Source organism: Sorex fumeus, unplaced genomic scaffold, assembly GCF_029834395.1.
Source record: "Sorex fumeus unplaced genomic scaffold, SorFum_2.1 ptg000002l, whole genome shotgun sequence".
In the NCBI taxonomy this organism is placed as follows: domain Eukaryota; kingdom Metazoa; phylum Chordata; class Mammalia; order Eulipotyphla; family Soricidae; genus Sorex; species Sorex fumeus.
In genome coordinates this window covers 77,580,698-77,592,695 of record NW_026606059.1, presented here as the reverse complement: position 1 = coordinate 77,592,695, position 11,998 = coordinate 77,580,698, and the positions used below count along the sequence as shown (strand labels likewise).

Below are 11,998 nucleotides of genomic sequence, written 5' to 3'. Positions count from 1 at the left end.
CTCGACTTCGCGCCCCTAGCTCCACGAATCGCCCACCAGACTCCAAACTCGAATCCCATCGCCTGGCTCCCCGCTTCTCTCCAGGCCAGCCCCCAGGGGCCAAACTGACCCAAACCCTGGGCTCCGGCACCCCTCCAGGCACCCCCCTACCGGGGGCAATACCCCTGTCCCGAGCCCCCGTTTCCGTGTTCTCCCTCTCCCTGGCGTTACCCACAACTTCCTCCCCACCCCCGCGAGGTCCGCGACCTCACCTAAGCCCCCCCGCCTGGCCAATCCCCCCTTGTCCTCTCGAGTTCCCGAACTCCACCCCCAAAGCGCGGGGACCCCCTCCGCTCGCTCAGTCCTTCAACCATCCCCCCAACCCTCCCCGCCACGCCAGGCTTGGCGCCCCGGTGCCGCCCCTCCGCCCCCCAGATCCCCCCTTTCCCGAACCTCGGACGCCCCCACGGCGTCGTCGCCAGACCTGACACCCGTCCCGCCGCCCCTCCCCGGCGCCAGGCTCGCACTCCTGCACCTCCCGACCCGAGCGCGGCGCGCCCCCTGCACCCGGGCACACACCGGCCCCCCCGCCCCCAGCTCCCGCTCCTCAGGCGCTCCCTCCCACGCACACGCGGCCCCGCAACTCCGCCCTTGAACTCCCGTGTCCCCCGCCCCCCGCCCCCCTCCGGGCCTCCCGGTGGCGCTCGGGAGGGGCGCCCGCCGCGCCCGGGCCTGAGCGCGAGGTGACGCGGCCCCCGCGGGAGGAGCCCGCGAGGCGGAGGAGGCGCGGGCGGCGGCAGCGGGCGGCGGCAGCGAGCGGCGGCAGCGGCGGCGGCAGCGAGGGCAGCAGGGCCCGCGGCGTCCGCGCCACCGACCCCAGGCGGCGGCGGCGCGGCCCGGGGACCCCCGGGGACCCCCACGCGACACACACCAGGGCGGGCGCGTGATGAGGAGCGGGCGGCGCCCGACCCCGCGGCGCGCCGCAGCCCGAGCTCGCTCGCCTCCGGGCGTTGGCAGCCGAGGGGCCCCGGCCCCGGGTCTCCCGGCCCCGCGGCCCGGCCCGGCCCGGGCGGCGGCCGCGTCTCCGCGTTAGCCCCGCCGGCCCTCGGGGGCGGCCGCCCCGCGCCCCTCTCCTCCCCGCGGGCTCCGGCAGCCGCTTCCGCCGGCGGGACGGCCGCGCCGCTCGGCCGACTCCCGGCTCCCCGCTTCCTCCCCCCGCGGCCGGACCCCGCCGGCGCCGCGCGCCGCCCCCTCCCGCCCCCGCCTCCGCCCGCCGCGCGCTCGGCCGCCGCCCCCCGCCCCCCGCGCGCCCTCCCCCCCCCGCCGGCCTCGGGGGAGGGGGCCGCGGCGGCGACCGGAGGCCATTGACTTGCATGTGCGGGTCCCGGCGCCGGGGCCGCCGCAGTCGCCGGCCGAGTGGCCTCCGCGCCCGCCGCGGCCGCTCGGGCTCCCCCAAACATGTCGGCGCCGCTCGGGCCGCGGGGCCGCCCGGCGGCCGCCCCGGCGGCCTCGCAGCCGCCGCCGCCGCCGCCGCAGCCCGAGATGCCCGACCTGAGCCACCTCACGGAGGAGGAGAGGAAGATCATCCTGGCCGTCATGGACCGCCAGAAGAAGGAGGAGGAGAAGGAGCAGTCGGTGCTCAAGTAAGACCCGCTCCGCCTCCCCGCCTCGCCTCGGCCGCTGCCCCGGGCTCCGCCGCCCGGAGACTTTTTCGGGTGTCGGCGCGCGCCGGGTGTCGCGTGTGCGAGAGAGACCGAGAGAGAAGAGTGTGTGAGAGACCGAGAGCGAGAGAGAGAGAGAACGTGTGAGAGACCGAGTGTGTGTGCGCGCGCGTGTGTGTGTGAGAGACAGAGACAGAGAGACAGAGACAGAGAGACACACAGAGTGTGTGAGAGACCGAGAGCGACTGTGTGTGAGGGAGCGAGTGTGTGTGAGCGAGTGTATGTGAGAGAGACCGAGAGCGAGTGTGTGTGTGTGTGTGTGTGTGTGTGTGGGTGCGCGTGTGGGTCGGGGCGGCCGGGCTCGACCCGGGGCGCTGCTTTGCGTTCCCGAGGGCGTCCTTCGTCCGTCCGTCCGGCTGGCGGGGGGCTCGGGGGTCCCCGCGGCGCGTGCCGGGCCCGGGCCACCGGTGACTGGAGCGGGGCGGAATCCAATATGGCCGTGCACAGGTGCTCGGGGCCGGCCTCGGCGGCCGCCCCGACCTCTCCCTCGGGCCGCGCCCCGCCGGCCGCTCGGGCCTGGGCGGCGCGGGGAGAGCGGAGCCGGGCGGCGGGCGCGGCGCGGGCGGCGGGCGGCGGGCGGCGGCCTCGGGCTCCCCGTCGCGGCTCGGGTGGGTGTGCGGCCGCCGCCATCTTCCGGCCCCTCCCCCCTCGGCGGGTGCGGGCGCCCGGCCCCGGCGGCTCTTCCCGGTGGCGACGGGCGAATCTCCGGGATCCCGGGAGCCGCGGGAGCGTCGCGCCCAGGGGCGCGGCGTCCTGCCTGCCCCGGGTGTGCGGCGCGGGCTGCGCCCGGGGGCGGCGGAACTTCAGCACCAGGGAACTGTCCACCCGCGCGGGCTGGGGCTCGCGGCCGCCTCCCCTGAGAGCGAGCTGAGGGGCCGGCTTCTGCCCGCCGGCTTTCCCGGGTTGTTTGACGGCTTGATTTCCGAGTTACTCTGTGAAGAGGTTGTGCACAAGACGTGGCCGTTTCTCTTTCCGAGCATGTTTTTACCAACTTGATTTTTTCTTCTTCAATTTTTTTTTTGGAAGTGGATTGCTCGCCGGGAGGTGAGCTGGTACTGCCTCTCTCGGCGCGCCGCCCGCCCGCCCGCCCGCCCAGGATGCTCTCTTTGGCCCGCCTTTGGAGAAAGTGTCGAGTCCCCCCTGATCTGGCATCATGTGATGTTTGAGAACAGTTTATTGAATCCAGGGTTCTTGAATGCACCTGTCGAGAAACAGGACTACCCAGCACGTATTTATTTAAGCCTTTTCATGAAAAATACCACTTGAATCCGTGCTACAAACGCCAGATATCTCTACGTGTTTGAGAAAACGTCACCCCTCCCGCAAAGAATACCAAAGGATGAGGCGTAACACAGGCTCAATGGGCTGAGGACATGCTCTGCACCGGGTGGCCAGGGTTGGGTCGCCGGCAGTGTTTGGGTCTCTGAGCACCTCTCGGAGTTGACCCCGAAGCCCAGAGCCTGCAGTAGCCCTGAGAACCGCTAAGTGTGGCCCAGTCCTGCCCTCCAGGTCCCCAGTCTATGTGTGGCTCAAGAGAACAGATGCATTCCTTACTCATTGACGGGAACTGAGAATTGCTTTTTAGAAGCTGCTTTCCGGGTTTGAATACGTGTTTGGGAATGTAACTTACTAGAATCTTGGGAAAGAAGACAAGTTAAGAGATTTAAGTAGTTTGGTTCGACTGCTGGATAGCAAAGCATTTCTTCCGTGTCTCTGTGGAGAGCTGGCCTGTGATAACTTCCTTCAGGCTTGGTCACTGATATTTATAGATGGTGTAAAGGGGTTGCCACACTCTCCTTGGTTTCAGTCATTTGCAGTTTTTTTCCCCTTGTGATGCGCTAACTCTCAAATTGATAATACAGTATCAACCATAGCTCTCTCGCTATAAATTAAGAACTGTGACTCATTTATTTGATAACTGATACTTTGTACTTTCGGGCCTTTCCCAGTGCTGCTCAGAAGCAGTGGGGACCGTGTGGTGCCTGGGACTAGTGACCCCTGATGCAGAGCATGTGCTTCAGCCAGACACTTGAGCCAGATCTCTCTGGCCCTGGTTTGCACTTCTTTGCTCCTCTCAGCCCCATCCGTCGCCCCTTTACCCCGCATCTCTAACAACCACTTACTAGCAAGGTCCGAAGGTATTTGTCTCTGTCAGGCTTATTTCCTTTAGCACAATGCCCTCAAGGACCGTTCATATTGGCACAGTGGCAAGATTCCATTCTTTTCAATAGTGCACAGTCTGAACTTTGCTTAAGTTTATGAAATATATGACATAAGCCAGGATTTTGATGACTAGCAGTTTGATATTTACATAATATGATTTTGTGTTTTTACTATAATTACAGTAAAATCAGTGTTGCCAAGATGCTGTTCATATAAAATGGAACTTTATTCTTTTGACCCACATGCTTAAATGTGCTTATGACATTTTAAGTAATAATCACTATATATTTCTAAATATATTTTTCTTATGTAGAAATTTGAAGTTTAAGTGAACTTTTAGTAATGATCCCGGAATTATTATAAGTGGACGGAAAACATTTCAGAAAGGTTTTCCAGGTCTATATATTACATTTCTGTGTAAGTCACTATGATATTGGTTGCATGCTTACATAGTTTAGGTGAAAGCAAACATCCTTTAACTATTTTTGAAATTATGATAGTAAGCTTATTAATTTTAATATCTGTGTCTACCTTATTATTGGAGGGATCATAACTTAAATATGGCCTACATAATTTTAGACTTATTTTTATGTTTTATTTTAGTGAGTTGAAAATAGAGTATAATATATTTGAAAACTTAATTTCAGACAGTCTTTAAAAACGCCTTTTGTTTTCTAAGAAAATAGGAGTAGCTTGGTAAAAGAATAGACTTTATTATAGAGTTATAGTAATCAGAGACATTGTTTTGGATAATGTGACAATTTATTAAGTAGTTTTCAACATTGGGTATTGGGTTGCAAACATAATTTATAAGGAAAATATTAATTATCTTCAATGAGTACTATTTACCATTAAGTCATAGGCCATTTGTCTGGTGATGACTACATTATACTTTTTTTCTTTAGTCATCTCTATTTAATTTCAAGTTAATATCTATTACCAGAGAAGGTCATGGGCAGAGAAACTGATTGAAATATCTGCTGCCTTTTTACATATTCATAAATGCTTATTCAGAGTGGCATGTGAATACTCAAGGGCATGCTATATTGAAATATAATAAGAAAATATTAGAACATTTCTATTTTATTTGGGAAAGAAAGTGGTATTACTACATAGTCGATGTAGATTTACAGTATTAAGAAACATATAACTTATAGCTATATCTTTTCTGTATACTTTTAATGAGGGGTATGCAGCCCTCATTTGAAGACCACTATAATATCCTCTCTTAGGAAAGTAATTATAATCTATATTTAATAATTAGTATTTATTCAAGTCAGGCTAAACATCCACACACGCTCAGGATGTTTTCTGTCACAATCAAATTATGCCATTAGATACATTAGTGAGATACTACAATTTTTGGCAACAGGATTTTTTTTTCAATCTCAGTAGCTCCTTGGTTACTATTTTATTTTACTACTACTACTACTACTACTACTACTACTACTACTACTATATGATTTTTGGACCACACTTGGTGATGCTCAGGGGTTACTCCTGGCTCTGCAGTCAGGATTTACTTTACTCCTGGTGGTTTTTGGGGTGCCATGTGGGATGCCAGGGATTGAACCTGAGTTGGCTGCATGGAAGGCAAGCACTCTGTCTGCTGTACTGTCTCTCCAACCTTTAGTATGTGTTAACTAATCTTTATGTCAATTTCTTTAAATTTTAGTTTGTGTAAATATGTCAGTAAAATATGCTTTTTGGTGTGGTTTTTGAGTCACATCTTGTGGTACTCAAAGCTGATTCTTGACTCTGCACTCAGGGGTCACTCTGGTGGGTTTAGGGACATATGGGATGACAGGGATTGAACCTGGCATGCAAGGCTAATGTCCTACTTGCTGTACTCTGGCCCCAATGAAGTCTGTAATATCCTTTTACTGACTAGATTTCAAAACTCATCTTTGAGGACTGTGGACTATTCCCAATTAAAATGTTGCTGATTTTTTTATTGGTGTACAATGGTACATGGATTGTGGGGGTGCAGCTTTACACCTCTCTGTAAATGTTTCACAACACTCACCAAAGTGCTTCACCACTCTTGCCAAAAAAAACTGCCACCGAAGTTCAAGTGCCATTCTTAGGATCAAGTTGATTCCCTTACACTTTCCTCCCAGCCCCCTTCACTCTCCCCTCTGCTAATCTCTTTCTTTTTTGGAGTTATTTTTGTTATAATTAGTGCTTTTGTTTTGGTTCTTTATATTCTACCTGAGAGAAACCATTCAGCAGTCCTCTTTCACTCTATGACTTGGCTTAGTGTCTTTGCTCAGGTTCTTACAATATTGTTGTAGGAGGCAAGATTTCATCTTTTTTGATAGAGGAAGTTTGTATTAGTGTCACACACTAGGAACTTCCCACATGCAAACTCTGTGATAATCTTTGCCAATATTTGTGGAAAAGTTCTGTTGTAGATGCGATTGTAGTGTTATTAGCAGTGAGGGTGAGAGCCTTTTGCATCTGTGTAGAACCTTTTCTGTTGCTTTTTCTTTTGGTCATTTATTTGCTTGTATATGTCAATTGTTTTATGATCTCACTGCTGTTTCTATTTTTCTGGTTGTGATCTTTAAGAAATGTACTTGAATTTACTGCCTTTGCCTTATGGCTTTTATATTTTTGTATGCTTAGAAGGGACTTACTCATTTTCTTTATTTCCCTTTAAAAAAAATTCTGTTTTTTTTTTTTTTGGCCACGCTCAGTGTCGCTCAGGGATTACTCCTGGTCCTGCACTCAGGGATCTCTTCTGGTGGTCCTTGGGGGACCATATGGGATGCTGGGGACTGAATCCAGGTTCACTATGTGCAAGGCAAGTGCCTTACCCACTGTGCTAAACCTTTGGGAACCCACTATTCCTCATTTTGATATTAAAAAACCGGGAGCCCAAGAGCTAGTACAGTGATTACAGCAGATGAAGCACTTGCCTCACATTTCATATAGTCTCCTCAGCCCTGCCAAGAGTGATCCTTGAGTGCAGAGCCAGGAAAAGCCCTGAGCACTTCTGGATATGGCCTCCCAAAACAAAGCAAAACAAAATCAAAAAATTTTTTCAAAAGCTACCATTTTTCCTTTTATAGCAAAATGAAAATTTAAGAATAAAGCATGTCAGAAAAATCTATTTAATGATGAAGGTTTTCAATAAAAATGATTATTGCACATGTAAATAACCATGACCATTCCCAAATATAGAAAACCTAGAATTTTTGTTAGTTTTTTGGACACACCTGGCACTGCTTAGAATTCACTCCTGGCTGGTTCATTGCCCAGGGGATCATGTGTCAGGGATAGGATTCCTGCCGCCTTCATGCACAGCATGCACACTGGCTCTTTCAGCTAGCAATGTCCCTGGCCCCAAAGCCATCAATTCAAAGAAGTCAAAAATGTATTGTTGAGGCTAGAGCGAGTTGGGCACTTGCTTTGCATGCTGCTGACCCAGGTTCGATCCCTGGTATCCCATGTGGTTCTCTGAGCACTGCCAGGAATGATCCCTGAGTACAGAGTCAGGAATAAGCCCCGAGCACAGCTAGGTGAGGCCCAAAATAAAGAAATAAAATAAAAAAATGCACCCTAAAAATTGATTGGTGCAGTATAAAAATAATTATATATTTTATATTTTAAAACAACTCAGACAATTGAATGATTTTTTATTGTTGTTGTTAGTTATATATATTATAAAAATACTTCTATATACTGTATGATACAGACAGAGGTAGTGGAGACAACCATAATCGATAGAGTGAATTTTCACTTGAAATACTCTTTTGTTTTTGTTTTTTTCATACCTGCAGGTGCTCAGGAACTATTTCTGGCTTTACTCAGCCATCACTTCTGAAGGGCTCTGGGGGACCATATGAGGGTATAGACCTGGGGTTGGCTGCATGAAGTCTGTTGCCTAAATCCCTGTACTATCTCTTCAGCTGAAACCTTTCTTTACTATTTTATAACTATGAGTTCTTTTTCCGATTTCTTCTTTTTTTTTGGGTGCTGGGTTTGAACTCAGGGTCTTACTAATTGTAAGACTAGCATTTCTTATCTTTGTCTTTCACTTTCATTTTCATTTTTTCTGTTTTGCTGGTCTTAAACCCTGCACAGAGAAGCTCTAAGATATACAGTAAATAGATGGTCTTGCTTGCATTATTACTCTGTGCCTATGTCTCCTCACTTACAGTTCCTGACTAACAGTACATACCTTGATACGTAGTTCTAATCAATGTAGACTGCTAAGTGCCCAGCACAAGTTTCTGCAAAACTATAGCTTTGTTAACTGATTATAGGCAAGCAGTTTCTAAACCTTACAATATTTGTCATAACAATATGGATGTGGATAAACTCTTCCTTTTTCGCTTTTTTTTTAAAGTGGGAGATTATTTTCCTTAGGTACTAGGAAGTCAAAATATGTCCAGAGAATTTCTCAAAGACCAGGAATAGGGAGACAGGAGAGGATGATTTGAAAGCGTATTTTTGCGAAAGCCACTCATTCTTAGGAAGTTTTATAACTGAGTAGTAGTAGTGAAAAGATTACTTTCTGATACCAAATTATTAGCTATTGGCAAGTGAATAAATATGAGGAAATTAATTGTAGAAGTTACTGATTATCGTTAGATATGTCTGGGATTGACTTACTCTATTAATAAATTAAAATGTGTCATCCTGAGCCATAGTACAGTGGGTAGAGCATTTAACTTATATGCGCACACGGCTGACCTGGGTTCGATCCCTGGCACCCCATATGGCTGCCTGAAGTAATTCCTTAGTGCAGAGCCAGGAGTAACCCCTGAGCATTGCCAGGTGTTACTTAAAAAACCAAAAAAAAAAAATCAAAATGTATGTGTGCTTATTTGTGTTACTCATATTATGTCTGAGAACCCAGGCATCTTATTAGGCTAATCTCATTCTGAAGCCTGGCATCAGAGCTGAGGATGCCCCTTCTTTCCCATAGGCTCCCAACTTCCAGTCTTTGCTCCAGAGCTCTTCTGCACACTTCTGTCTTTGTTTCAGCCCTCTTTCAAGAACTTCTTGCTGATAATACTTTACTTATATTTTCATTTTGGGGTCACACCCAGTGGTGCTCAGAACTTACTCCTGGCTCTGTGCTCAGGAATCACTTCTGGCAGGGCTCAGGGGACCATATGGGATGCGGTGATGGAACCCAGGCCTGCCGCATGTGAGGCAGGCAATGCATGTACTGTGCTATCACTCTAGTCCCTGATAATGCTTTCTTAAGTAGGGTTTCTCCCTTACTGTTTATTCCAGTATCTTTAATGCTTCTCAGATGATACTTAACAGTGTTTACAATAATTTAAAATTATATCCTCTGTCCACTTGCTACACATAAGCTCCCAGAGAGCAGGTGGTTTAATTGTTACAGTACCCATCATTGGTATAGCTATATATCTCAAACACAACTCAACACTCTGAAAACATGAGATCTAAACTGTAACCACCAAATTTTGTAACGTGCCTGTGAAGGTGGCAGGTAGGGGTCGAAGAGTGTGTGGGTGGGTTCAGGGGAAAAGGAATACGGGAACACTGGTGGAGGACAGTTGGCACTGGTTGTGGAATTAGTGTTGAAATATTATATGTCTAAACTTCATTATGGTTATTATAAGTAATTTTTAAAATTATGAGTCCTAAGTAAAAAATTATTGAAAACAAATAATGCTCACCATTAAAGCCTCTGCTTCTGATCCATGATACTGTGCTCACAGAAGTGTTCAAATGTTGGAAGAATGGATCAAACGTTGGGGTGAAATACTAAGTCTATTTAGGACTTTATTTTTTTAACATGAATTTCAATAATCTAACAGAAAAAAATTTGCTTTGATGGTAATGCCCTTGCTTGTGAAAGCAAATATAATTGTAATACCTGTGTCCAATTCTGCTCAATTTACTGGAAGCTGTGTGATTTAAATTTATCTTTCTTGAGACTAAATATGTATCTGTTTTGACCAGAAATTAGAAGAATTTTATCACATATTATTTTAATTTGAGGAGTATTGGAAATTAAGGGACATTTTATTTTAAAAATTATATCTTCAAGTACTTACAGAGTCTCAAAGTGTTTAACGGAATGGAATGACAAGGCTTTGCAGAATGTTTTTGTTACGAAAAATTCATGTCCTTTAGGGCTGACCATCTAAGCCTGACTATAGAATATAAAATACACATTACATAAAACTGTTAGGTGTCATGAAAAAAATAAGGTAAATGTGTTTTGAGTAGATAACCAGAGTAGAAAATACAGAGTAGAAAATACATTAGACAATCTAATGAATATTTTGCCTCTTTTGTATTGTTTAAATGTATCAATTTATCCTTTAAAATCCTTTAAAATTTTACTTCTAGGCATTTTACTTATAGTAATATAATTTTACTTATAGTAATGATTAGAAGTACTTTTGTATTTTGTAGTTACTTAATGAAATCTCTGAATCTTAAAACACTTGTAACCATTACCTACTAACTCCATGTGCTCACTGTTAGAACCATGACACAGGTCAATTGCATGGGGCGCATTGGTAGAGCATTTGCCTCCTAAGTTAAGGGACCTGTGTTTGATTTCCCGCACTGAAAAACAAAAGCTTATCAAGTGCTCAGAGACCATTGTGCACAGTGCATGATGGTTATCCATATATCATATACTCGTATCCAAGAGGAGCTCCTGGCCCAGTTTTGGGAGCTGACATGTAGGCTGAATGTGAAAGGGAGAGCAGCCCTTTATTTGTACAGGAGAGACATGGTCTAGACAAGCCCATTGGAAATGGCCTGGAGCATAGGATTTAAATGAAGGTAAGTCAGAAAGGAGATTGGGGAGAAAACAAGGTCAGAGCCTGAAAAAACTTTCTATTTTTTTTTTATTTGGGTTTAATCCTGTGAACAATATAGAGTAATGGAGGGATTTTAGGTTGTGTCACAATATGAAAGTTTTCTATTAGGACAAGAATCCATTCTCTTAGAGTAGCAGATGGATGAGAAAATGCTAAATTCAGGACACAGACTCTGATTAGACTTTTTAAGGCAATGCAGGTGGTAAATTCTGGAGTATGGAGCAAGACAGTCAGGGTGGAGGCAGAGAAGCAGAACAGATTCTGAAAAATGCAGGAGAGTCACCAGCATTTGACAGTTGTGTGTGAAACGAGAAGGCACCTCCTGTGATGGCAGCCTCCATGTCTGTTCCCGTTGTGCAGCTTTCTGGATACTTCTTCTCTCAGTACCCGTGTTCGCTTGAGATGGGAAGTTGTTTCATTTAGTGCTTTAATTATTGTAAAATTATCTGGCATCAGTATGAGCTTTCAGTGTAATTACAGTGTGGGTAAAGGTGGGGTAGAGTGGAAAATGATGGAACTACAGGGTGAAGAGATGACGAAGGGAAAAAGAAGAGAAGGTAAAGAAAGAAAGGGGGAGGAAGAAATCAGGACTGTTTGGATCCATTCATAATCAATCAACTTAATCTCTAAGCTTATAAAACTGATGACTACCCCTGCCCCATTAGACTTTCCATGAATAAAAGATAGCATAATTGATGGTACCTCCTGTCGCTCAATAAGCTTTTGTTACTAAAACTTGATGGTGGCGGGAGTCGTTCTAATTTCCTTCTACTTCAGCTCTCGAATATAATCAATTACTGAATCCTGTCATTTATTTTCCAGTTATCTTTGAAATCTGTCTTCACTCCATCTTCATTGTCACTGTCTTGTTTAATGCCTTCATTTTATTTTGAATGTTTTTTCTCTTTCTTGTATGTGGGGGGTATAGTTGACAGTGTTTGGGAGTGGTTTTTGGCATTGCTTGGGGGACCATGTGGGACTGAGGATGAATTCCAGTTTACCTCATGCAACTGCGCTCTAGTCCAGTGTTGGTGACCAAACCCGGACCTTCCTCATGCAAGGCACATAATCTACCACTGAGCCGCATCTTGGCCCTTGCTTGATTGCTCTCTTCTAGCCAGGTCTCTTCCTTTTCACCTTCACTCACTCTACTCCAACTTCCAAAATAGTAAAACAGTCCAACACTCAAATGCATTTAAAATTCTTCAGTGCTTGTCCATTTCGTATAAACTATAAGTCTTGAAGCATCATAGAAGACCCATTAGTCTTTATACCTGGTGAACTTTCATGGCATTATTTTGTTTACATCAA

General features: G+C 47.1%; 1 protein-coding gene across 43 annotated transcripts in view; it reads left to right on the top strand.

Moving 5' to 3' along the window:
• The first annotated feature begins 1,378 nt into the window (after nt 1-1,378).
• RIMS2 (regulating synaptic membrane exocytosis 2) overlaps nt 1,379-11,998 on the top strand; it is a 564,867-nt gene continuing 554,247 nt past the window's right edge. For 13 of the 43 annotated variants that reach the window (XM_056111731.1, XM_056111813.1, XM_056111789.1 and 10 more), the window contains exon 1: nt 1,380-1,622. In XM_056111731.1, coding sequence (XP_055967706.1) covers nt 1,438-1,622 — 185 coding nt within the window. In that variant the 5' untranslated portion in view covers nt 1,380-1,437. Of the gene's footprint in view, nt 1,623-11,998 lie in introns of all 43 variants that reach the window. The other 30 variants (XM_056111705.1, XM_056111697.1, XM_056111680.1 and 27 more) reach the window with 5 other exon arrangements.